This window comes from Microtus pennsylvanicus, chromosome 3 (assembly GCF_037038515.1).
Source record: "Microtus pennsylvanicus isolate mMicPen1 chromosome 3, mMicPen1.hap1, whole genome shotgun sequence".
Classification (NCBI taxonomy): Eukaryota; Metazoa; Chordata; class Mammalia; order Rodentia; family Cricetidae; genus Microtus; species Microtus pennsylvanicus.
The window spans coordinates 99,097,938-99,109,127 of NC_134581.1; the positions used below are offsets into that span (position 1 = coordinate 99,097,938).

Consider the following 11,190-nt stretch of genomic DNA (forward strand, 5'->3'; position numbering starts at 1 on the left):
AATTTAAGTTGGACTTTGGTGGCGCTAGCTTTTAATCCCAGCACTTGGGAGGCAGAGGCAAGAGAATGAGTTCCAGGTCAACCAGGTCTACATAGCAAATTCTACAACAGTTTAGTCTATATAGAAAGAATCTGTCCCCAAAAAAGTTTTTTTCTTTAAACCCTGGGCATGGGTTTAAAGAGAGACTTAATTCCAGCCTCCCCTACAGAGTGAGACTGTCTCAAGGGCTCAAGAGTTTGGTCCCAAATGTTGCTCTGGCAGAGGACCGGACTTCAGTTCCCAACACCCATACAGCCCGCTAATTCTGGGCTCTACAGACACCAGGCACCCACTTCAAGGTGCTCATTTATACAAGCAGAACACACATGGCTTAAGGCGGGGGTGAAGGGGCTTAGGAAATCAAAGGGCCAGGCCGGAAGTCAGACTGAATTCTGGTACATCACCTCTGACCTCATGCGGCTGCGGTTAAAGTTGCCGCATAGTCACTGAGCATGCTCGGTGTTCCGGTCACGTGGCCTATCATGGCCGCCTCCATGGCCCGCGGCGTGAGTGCCCGGGTCCTGTTGCGGGCCGCCGGGGGATCTTGGGGTAACTGGACTGGGCACGGGGCAGCGATATCCAGGACTCTCCGGAGTACAGGTACCTAGGGCCAGGCCGGGCCGCGGCTGGCAGCGAGGCCGCAGCCGCTCACCCACTCGTGTTTTCCAGGAGAGCGGCGCGCAGGGGAGGACGAGGCGGACGGCCCGGAGCTGCCCCGGGACGCGTGAGTGCCCGCCACGCCTTGCCCCGCCCTGCCACTCAGCCGCAGGCCGGCCTCGGCTCAGCGCCTGCACCCTGTCTGTCCCCAGGGTCAACGTGGTCTTCGTGGACCGCTCTGGTCGGCGGATCCCCGTGAGGGGCAGAGTTGGGGACAATGTTCTTCACCTGGCCCAGCGCCATGGGGTGGACCTGGAAGGTAGGTCATAGGGAATTACTTGGAGACCCTTGCCATTCTTTCACATCCTTTTTGCATTTCTGAGACGGTCTCATAATAATAGCTCAGGTTTGCCTCGAATTACTATCAGAGGGTGGCGTGCAACTTCTGACCCTCCTGCCTCCACCTCCCTAGTGCTGTGTGACAGTGCCCCACAGTAACACCTTACCCGGTAGTTTTGTTTTGGTGTGGACTAGTGGGTCGGTAATCAGGGCCTCACGCTCTACCTCAGGCTGTCCAACAACTTGAATATGTAATTCAGGGTAGCCTGCACCTTATTGCAGTGATGCTCCTGCTTCCACTTTCTGAGTACTGAGACTACAAGCATGTGCTACTACACCTCCATATGCGGAGGGGGTGGGAGTGGGAAGAGCTGAGATAGACTCGGTGTAACTCAGGCTGTTTTGAAAGTAACTAACCAAGCTAGGTTCAAACCCACGGGAGTGACCCTCCTGCCTCCCCGTCTTGGGTGCTAAGGTTAAGACAGTCTCTGTGCCTTCGCCTTAAACCCACTGGATGATCCTCCTGCCTCAGCTTTCTCAGTTCTGGGATTACAGACTGTCTCCACTGTTTAGCCACCTCTGAGTTTGAGCTGATAGGATGGCTCCTACACAAGCCTACCAACCTGAGTTCAATTCCCTGAGACCACATAAAGGCAGGAAAGAAGCTGGCTGCGGCAGATGCACACATCATGTACGTAGTAATAGCACACTCAAATTAGAGACAATCATAGAACTGGAGAGGTTGCTCAGTGCTGAAGAGTGCATATGGCCCTTGCAAAAGGCTTTGCTCTGTCCCTGCCATTCGCTCTGTGCCAGGTAATTCACAGCCTTCTATACCAATAGCTCCACGGCTCAGACCCTCACCTGACCTCTGTGGCCACTGCACTCTCATGCCCAGCACACACAGACATACAAATAAATACTTAAAATTAAAAACTTAACACTGAACTAAAACTTGGTCCCGGAGCAGCTCTTACTGTTTACTAGAGGCTACTAGAATATGCCTTCTCTTGTAGCTTGTGGATTCTTGCTGTTGACCCCTGCCCTCCAGTGCTGAGATCAGTGTGTGTGTGACTCTGTCCCTTCTTCAGGCCGCAGCGCTCAGGACTATCCCCAGACCTCTGTGCTTCTTGTTCTGTGTCAGAAGTGTTTTCCCAGCACATTGCTAGCCAGGCTCCTCTTTCTCCAGACTGTGTCTGGCACCCTTTCACCCCAGCTTAAGCCCATGCTCATGTCTGTCTGTGTATCTCGTGGTCTCAAAGTTTGTTTCATTGGCTCTCTGCCATCTGCCTCATTCCTGTCACCTGTGGCCTCTCCTGTCCTCTGCGAGTGTTGATTGCAGTTCCTCGTGCAGCTTTGTGACTAGAGCAGGGTGATCCACCCTGCAGAAAGAGAGAGTGCACCGTGTGATGGTAGGTGGGTTCAGACGCAAGAGAAGCACGGCAAAACATGATTCATACATGGGGCATTTAGTCCTCCCATGCTGCTCTCTGCGAATATCAGTGGGAATTTTCTTTATTGAATTTATTTATGTGCATACATGTGCCTCTGTAGAGGTTAAAGGACAGCTTAAGGCACACAATTCACTCCTTCCATATTGTTTTGCTAGGATTGAACTCGGGTCTTTAGACTTGGCAGCAATCCCTTTACCCAATGAGTGCATTCCAGGCAAGGCAGGGATTTTTGGTGAGACCCTGTCTTTAAAAAAAGAAAAAAAAAATGAAGCCTGATGTAGTTGCGCACGCCTTTACTCCCAGACTCCGGAGGCAGAGGCAGGCGGATCTCTGGGTCAAAGCCGTTCTGGTGTACATAGTGAGTGCCAGGACAGCCAGGGCTATATAGTGAAACCCTGTCTCAAACAAAAACAAAAATGGCAATGTCTGCTTAGATTCATACCCAGCCTGGATAACTTAGCAAGAGTCCCTGTCTCAAAAATAATGAAATTATGAAAACACAAATTATGAAAAATTGTATTTCAAAAAATGATGAGCGTCCTTGTGTGAATACTGTCTACTGAGTGTGCCGAAGTGACAGGCCCTCTGAGCCTAACAGGAACTGGGAGCCAAGTAATAAAGAAATTGCTAGGGTTTCACTGGCAGATGAGTTGGAAGGGTCTGCGCCGGGTTAGATGTGGCTGAGCATGGTGGCGCACACCTTTGCTGCCAGCACTTGGTAGAGAGGCAGGTGGATCTCTGGGATTTGAGGCCAGCCCGTTCTACATAGCAAGTTCTAGGATAGCCAGGGCTACACAGTGAGACTTTTTCTTGGAACAAACCAAAAATCCAGTGAAAATGGATAGAGCTGCTGGAAAGTGCTGGTGAGTCTAGCGTCTGGTGTACCGAGCAGCGATTGGAACAGAGAGAAAGGTAAATCAGCAGACAGCAAGCCAACTCGAGGATAGAAAGGTGGCTATAGATTACCTGGGCAATGGTGGGCATTCCTGTGGCCCTTGCTGCATCAGAAGCTGAGCATCAGGACTACCTGAGTCTAAGAGTTCAAGACCAAGCAGTGCAACAAAAACCCAGGGTAATCCAAACAAGTGAGACCTGCTGGCTCGGGCCTATAACCCTATCTGCTTGGGAAGCTGAACCAGGAGAGTGGAAAGTTGAGGATCTGGGCTGGCACGATGACTCATTGATTAAAGGGCACTTGCCGCCAAGCCTTAGGACCTGAGTCCAATCCCTAAAATTGACTTGGAAGAAGCAATGCAAGATGTCCTCTGACCTTAACATGTGTGCTGTGGTGTGCACATTTCCACACAGATTCACACATCCATAAATAAATGTTTAAAAAGCATTTAAGGATTGGCCTTTAGTCCCAGGCCCAGATTCAGACCTAGCCTAGATAACTCAGTCTCAAAAATTAGATTTGACTAGCCAGGTGGTGGTGGCGCAGGCCTTTTAATCCCAGCACTTGGGAGGCAGAAGCAGGTGTATCTCTGAGTTTTGAGGCCAGCCTGGTCTACGAAGCAAGTTCCAGACAGCTAGAGCTGTAACACAGAGAAATTTTGTCTCAGAAAAAAATTACAGATTTGGGAGAATGCGGTGGTTCAGGGGGTCAAGGCACTTGAAGCAGAAGTCTGGTGACTGATTTCAGTCCTCTGGGTGGAGAGCAACAGAGCCGCCCTCTGACGTCCATAGGGATGCTGTGGCAAGCAAAGCAGAGAACATTGTAGGTCATGGGTACAAAGGCAGAGGCCCTGAGGTGGACTGAAGTTAGCGTAGGACTAGGCATAGTGGCTCACGTTTGTCATCATACCCCTTGGGAGAGTCGGTTCCAGGCTGTCCTTGGCTACATAGTGAGTTTAAGGCTAGCCTGGGCTGCCTAACTAAGACTGTCTCAAACAACGGAAAGTCTACAGACGAATTAGAAACCTTCTCAGCTCTGAGAAGGCTGAGGCTAGGAAGCTGAGGTGGAGCGTGTTCCTCACTAAGGATGCCTCTTTCCTCCTGTCCCCAGGGGCCTGCGAAGCCTCCCTGGCATGTTCCACCTGCCATGTGTATGTGAGTGAGACCCACCTGGATCTCCTGCCTCCTCCTGAGGAGAGGTGAGTGGGCAGCCCAGCTATACTGCCGGCATCCGCCTCCCTGTGCCCAGGGTTCTTCCACCCACACCACCCTGACCACTGCCCTTTGTCCCAGGGAGGACGATATGTTGGACATGGCCCCGCTGCTCCAGGAGAACTCAAGACTGGGCTGCCAGATTGTGCTGACCCCTGAGCTGGAAGGAGTCGAGTTTGCTCTTCCCAAGGTCACCAGGAACTTCTACGTGGATGGCCACATCCCCAAGCCCCATTGAGAGGAGGTCACCGGACCAACCAGGGCCACTGAATTGAAAAGACATGCTTCTGGTCCCAGTGCATGGACTGGCCGGGAAAGAGAAGCTGAAAGCACAGTGTGAGACCAGAGCCGCTGCTGGGTACAGCTCATGTCTGGGCACTGAGGGGGATGGGTCTCCATCTTGGGTGTGTCAGTCCACCAGGGAGAATCGAACTATAAATTAGGGATGGACTCAAACCAGAGCTGCAATAAAGAGTAATACACATCTGCGGCATGTTTTGTGTCCTTGGGGGGCCGGTCTGTCCAGCTCCCCAACCCCGGCAGCACCCGCGACTTCGTTCTTCCTTGGGACGCTCCTGCGTGACTAGGCCCCGCCCTAGCCACAGAGAAGGGATCCACAGCGCCCCTTGACCTTCAAGGCTGTGCTAAGTGATCAGAAGATAGCTAGCAAACAGGGGGTGACCCGGGGGGGCCTTCCTGATCACACAGCTGAGGCTCCTGGCAGCCACTGCAAAAAGTGCTCCCAGGTGCAAACAGCGCCCCCACGTGACCTGCGCCGACCGGCTCCGCCCAGGTGGCGCCCATCGTCATCACCCTCACCCTTCGGGTTTATCTCTAGGGGGAGCAGGGCAGAGACATTTTGCTGCTGGGCTCGGAGTGGGCATGGAGGCGGCATCAGCCCGTGGCTTGGAGCGCCGCCGGCAGGAACTTCTGGCGCCACCTTGTCTGGACACCGAGTCGCTCCGTAAGAGCCGACCCCCCACACGGGAGCCTGGAGCCCTGAGATGCCTCACTCCCAATGGCAGGTGCGTGGGGCAAGACTCCTCCACCGCCCATCCTAGCCAATGTCTCACCAGTACCGGAGATTGCGGGGTCCCGATCCCCAGCTTTCCAGTCTTCCCCCTCTTAGTTACCGGCGCCGATGACGTTTTAGTCCCTATATACAGGAAGGGACAGGTGATTTCCATCCTACCCACCCTTCTGTGGCTGTGTGACCGACCCAAAAAGGTGCCAATGAAGGGTCAACCGTGGAGTGATGAGGGTAACCTACTAACAAACAGCAGTGGATGGGGTGATTGACTAATGGTTGCTACCGACATTAGCCTGAATTGGGCAGATTGCCTAGGGTGGGTCCTTGCTTTGTTAGTAGTGGTGGGGGTGGCTGATGGGAACTGATAGCCAGCCACGGGGGATTCAGTCTCTGCTAACAATTATTTTGCAACTTTTAAACCTAATAACCCAGGATTCTGGCCCCAGGTGAAGCACAGGGTTACCAAAGCAGAGGCACCAACTGGGTGGTGCTTCACCACCCCCTCCATACCTATCAAATCCAAGCCCCCAGGAAAGGGGTGGCCACGCCTTACTGCTTCTTATCCCCCAGGTCCCTGTGGCCTGCGTGCCAGGACTCTGTCAGCACAGCATTGCCTTTCCTGCAAGAGAAAGAAAACGGGTCACTGGGGTCCCCTTCGCTGGCCTCCCAGGCCCTGGGGCCGTGCTGGGAGCTGATGGTCATAGGGATGTCAGACCCCCTAAGTATGGCCAGGAATCCTAAGAGCACACAATACCCCAACCCGGAACTGTCTAGTGCTGCTCCCCCAACTTCACTCCAGAGAAGATCACGGAAGCAGCTGAACCCCCAAAAGGGCATTGAGAAGGGGGACCCCACGTTCAAGGGAGTGACTCTGAAGTTTCAGATACAGCCGGATTCTAGCCTCCAGATTGTATCCACCTACAGGTAGGGACTCTCAGCCATGATAATATATGCCTGCGTATAATAAAAGTGTACTTACAGGACAGGGCTGGTATTAGAGGCCTGTCACCCAAACTATTCGGGAAACCGAGGAAAGACAGGGAAAGATCAAAGCTACAGAGTGAGTTCAAGGCCAGCCCGTGCAACTTAAGGAGCTTGCCTCAAGATGGAATTGAAAAAGGCTGGGAGCCATGTATAAAGGGGGCATGTTGGGAAAGAACCAAAGCACATTTAAAGCCAGCCTGGCTACATAGCTAGACCCTTGCTCAAAAAAAAAAAAAAAAAAAAATTAAAAAAACAAAACGCCTTGGGCCTGGAGAGATGGCTCAGCTGTTAAGAACACTGGCTGCTCTTCCAGAGGACTTGGGTTCAATTCCCAGCACAACTGTCTGTAACTCTAGACCCAGGGGATCCGACACCTCATAGAGTATATACAGGCAAAACACCAGTACAAATCAAATAAATAAATAAATAATCTTTTAAAAAGAGAGAGAGAGAGTTCCAGGACAACCCAGATGCCATAGAAAAACCCTGTCTGGGGAAAAAAAAAGCAAGCAAATAAACAAAAACCACTTTAAAAACAAAAACACACCCCAAAGAGAAAAACTTGTAATCTTAACACCTGGGATGCTGAAGTTGAGGACCTTGAGTTGGAAGCAAGCTGGCTAGCCTGGGCTAAAGACCCAGCTCAAAAAAATACACAGATTGCTGGGCACCTTTAATCCCAACATTCGAGAAGCAGAGGGGCAGGCGGAGCTCTGTGAGTTTCAGGCCAGCCTGGTGGGTAAAGGAGCTTGCAGCCAAGCCTGACGACCTGAGCTCCATCCCTAGGACCAGTGTTGTAGAAAAGACCTGACTCCCAAGAGCTGTCTTCTGACCTCCATTCACACACACACACATACACACACTGACATACACTATAGCATACACACACAGACGTAATAAATATGAAAAAGGTTTATTATTTGTGCTTACTTAGAATTTACACACATGCAAAAATTTTATTTTTATTAATTTATTTATTTGGGAGTACGCATGTACCATGGCGCACGCGCATGTGTGTGTGTGTCTGTGTGTAGGTCAGAAGATAACTTGCAGGAGATGGTTCTCTCCATTGTGTGTGTTCCAAGGTTCAAACAGGTTATTGGATGTGGCAGCAAATCCCTTTATCTACTGAGCTACTTCAAAGGCCCTGAATTGGATTCTGTTCATGCTGTTTTTTGAAGCAGGATTTTATATAACCCAGGATGGCCTTGAATTTCTAATCCTGCCACCTCCACCTCCCTAGTGCTGGGATTACCTGTGGGCACCACCGAATCCATCTTGTTTTGTTTTTTGAGACAGGGTTGCTCTGTGTAACAGCCCTAAGCTGTCCTGGAACTTGCTCTGTAAACCAACCAGACTGGCATAGAACTCAGAGATCCGCTGCTTCTGCCTCCTGAGTGCTGGAATTAAAGGCGTGCGCCACCACTGCTGAGTTGCATCCAGCTTATTTTTATTCAATTACTTGGTTTGGTTGTTGGGTTTTTTTTTCTATTTTCTTCAATTTTTGAGACAAGGTCTCATTATGTAGACTAGGCTGACCCAGAATTTCACCCTCTGCAGCCTCAGCGCCTTAGGACTGGAATTACAGGAATATAACATACCTGACTTAAATGCAATATTAATTATTTTATTGCTGCTAGTGGAATATAAAACCAGGTCTTTGACATCAGATGCCCCTGAGGGATGCCTGTTAACCTTGATAATGAATCTTAGTTTGGGGCTGTGACCCAGTGGGTAGAATGCTTGCCTAGCATGCACACAGCCCTGGGATCCATGAGAGACCATTATCTCCAGCCAGGTGTGATGCCACACACCTGCAATCCCAGCACTTACGAGGCTGAGCACATTCCAGGACAACCTCGGCTACACAGAGAGACTCTGTCTTAACAGCAAGAAAAACAAGAGACAGTGCAGGCCGAAGCAGGGCAGGTTATTAAAACCTTGTTTCAAAAGTACAGAGAGGCCGGGTGGTGGTGCTGCATGCCTTTAATCTCAGCACTTGGGAGGCAGAGGCAGGTGGATCTCTCTATGAGTTCGAAGCCAGCCTGGTCTATAAATGCATCCCAGGACAGCCAGGATTGTTACACAGAGAAACCTTGTCTCAGAAAAATAAAAGTAGAAAGAATTTGTTAATTTTTATTTTTTCTATGACAATGTTACTTTACTTTAAATTTAATTTATTTGATTTAATATATCTAAAATTACTGTATAAAATTCTTTTTAAAAAAAAAAAGATAGAGAGGACTGGAAACAGGCAATGGTGACTTTTGCTTGGGCTTGTGAGGCCCTGGGAAGTATTCATTTTGGGGACCACCTTACAGATCCACTCAATGCTACGTCTTGTTCTTTTTGCAGCTTGCCTGGCAGAAGCTGTTTACAAAAGCTCCCTGCAAGCCCTTCCAAAGCCCTTGTCAACCCAGGAGGCAACGAGGCCCTTGGTGAGAGGCAAAGATGGTGTGAGCTAGAAATATCTCGAGGGTGCCATTTTCACATCCTCTGTCTTTCTGCATGCCCCCTTCTTCATCCCAATTCCTCATTTAGACCTGCTCAGAGCCCCCCCAGCACTGAGTCACCCCACCCCCAGCTTCCTCCTCGGTAGAGACGCCATCTGACTCACCATCTGTCCCGGTGCCCAGCTCTCCCCGTTTTCTTTCTGCCAACACCCAAGGCAGACGCAGAGCTACTGAAGCCTTAACAGAAGCCACCCCTGGAATTCTCCACCCCACACAGGCCTCTGAAACTGACTTCTGACCTTTGACCCTGTGCCTTTTGACTTCTGACACTCCAGAGCCCAGGCGCTGTGCTTCTTGTAGGACCCAGAGGACTCCACTCTGGAGAGATGCCGAAGATGGGACCCCTCTCTGCAATGCCTGTGGCATCAGGTCCTCAACCCAGAGGTGTTGGGAGTGGGGCCGTCAGACTGGACTCGGCTGGTGTGGGAACTAGGGAAAGAAAAACAGCCACCTATTGAGAGGAAAATGCTTTCCTCTTGGTGGTTTCTAGTTCCCCACTGCATCCTAAATGGTGGTTTCTTACACCCTACTCCCTCACTCTTACCTCCAGGTACAAGAAATATGGCACCCGTTGTTCCAGTTGCTGGCTGGTTCCAAGGAAAAGCGTCCAGCCCAGGAGGTTGTGTGGCAGATGTGGGGTGGCCCAGGACTCCCACCTAAACCCAACTCAGGAACTGTGAGCCCTTCTTTACCTAGCCAAGTCAGTTTGGCTTCAGTTTCTCCAGGGGAGAATAGAATCCAGCCCCTGGAAGTGCCCAGCCTGTCTTGCTGCCAGCAATCCCAGTTGGAGAGTCAGCCTCATGTCCAGAGCCCCCCTTTTCCACTCAGTCTTGGCTGTGCCCCAAATAAAAAGAAATCACTGCAGAAATGATTATTTTTAATTATGTTTTACTTTAGATTTTCTTTTACATTTATGTGTGTGTGTGCGTGTGTGCGCACACAGGCGCACATTCAGGCATGGTGTGGTTTCAGTGGTTTCAGAAAACAGGACGACTTCCAGGGGTTGGTTCTCACCTCCCACGAGCTGTGTGTGGATTCTGGGAATTGAACTCAGGTCATTGGGTTTGGCTGCAAACATCCTTAGCTGCTCGGTTATCCGACAAACCAGAGGAAATTCTCACTAATACCGCTAACACTGTGCTGAGGCTGAGCCACCCTCAGTATCTCTGCATCCCTCCAGAGCCTGAGAAGGTAAGAAGTGTTTCCTCTTTGGGGTGGATTGTAGGCAGGCAGTGGTGGTGCACGCCTTTAATCCCAGCACTCGGGAGACAGAGGAAGGAGGATCTCTGAGTTAGAGGCCAGCCTGGTCTACAGATTGAGTTCCAAGACAGCTAGGACTGTTAAAAGAGAAACCCTGTCTCAATAAAACAAACAAAACCAACATGGATTGTATATATAGTCAGTCTGAAGCAAGAATGAACTGCATTTTAGAAGGGGAGAATGGTGGCTGGAAAGATGGCTCTGTTCTTCCAGAAAACCCAGGTTTAATTCCCAATACTCACATGGCAGCTCACAACCATCACTAACTCCAGTTCTAGGGGATCATATGCCTTCTTCTGACTTCTAAGGACACCAGGCATACATAGGACACACACACAGGCAAAACACCCATATACATACACGTACAAAAATTTTTCAGCTTAACTTTAGAAAACCAAGTAATAGCCGGGCGGTGGTGGCGCACGCCTTTAATCCCAGCACTTGGGAGGCAGAGGCAGGTGGATCTCTGTGAGTTCAAGGCCAGCCTGGACTACAAGAGCTAGTTCCAGGACAGGCTCCAAAACCAGAGAAACCCTGTCTCGAAAAACCACAAAAAAAAAAAAAAAGAAAAAAAAAAAAGAAAACCAAGTAATTTTTTTTTTTTTTTTTGGATTTTCGAGACAGGGTTTCTCTGTAGCTTTTTTGGTTCCTATCCTGGAACTAGCTCTTGTAGTCCAGGCTGGCCTTGAACTCACAGAGATCCACCTGCCTCTGCCTCCCTAGTGCTGGGATTAAAGGCGTGCGCCACCACCGCCCGGCCCCAAGTAATTTTTTTAACAAGGCAGCCAGCTAGATGGCTCATCTAGGAAAGACACATACACACGGCCTGGCCATCTGAGTTTTCCCCTAGGTAACCTGTAGTGTGACC

General features: G+C 50.3%; 2 protein-coding genes across 2 annotated transcripts; both read left to right on the forward strand.

Annotated features, from left to right (window-relative positions):
• Positions 1-482: 482 nt before the first annotated feature.
• Positions 483-5,019, forward strand: Fdx2 (ferredoxin 2). Its single transcript, XM_075966680.1, has 5 exons — positions 483-639; positions 709-763; positions 849-955; positions 4,435-4,522; positions 4,617-5,019. Exons 1-5 carry the CDS (start codon positions 492-494, stop codon positions 4,771-4,773), a joined length of 555 nt encoding a protein of 184 aa, XP_075822795.1. The 5' UTR covers positions 483-491; the 3' UTR covers positions 4,774-5,019.
• Positions 5,020-5,138: 119 nt separating this feature from the next.
• Positions 5,139-9,922, forward strand: Zglp1 (zinc finger GATA like protein 1). Its single transcript, XM_075966679.1, has 5 exons — positions 5,139-5,560; positions 6,136-6,489; positions 8,905-8,987; positions 9,338-9,431; positions 9,613-9,922. The coding sequence occupies exons 1-5, from the start codon at positions 5,418-5,420 to the stop codon at positions 9,740-9,742; spliced, it is 804 nt and encodes a 267-aa protein (XP_075822794.1). The 5' UTR covers positions 5,139-5,417; the 3' UTR covers positions 9,743-9,922.
• The last annotated feature ends 1,268 nt before the right edge of the window (positions 9,923-11,190 follow it).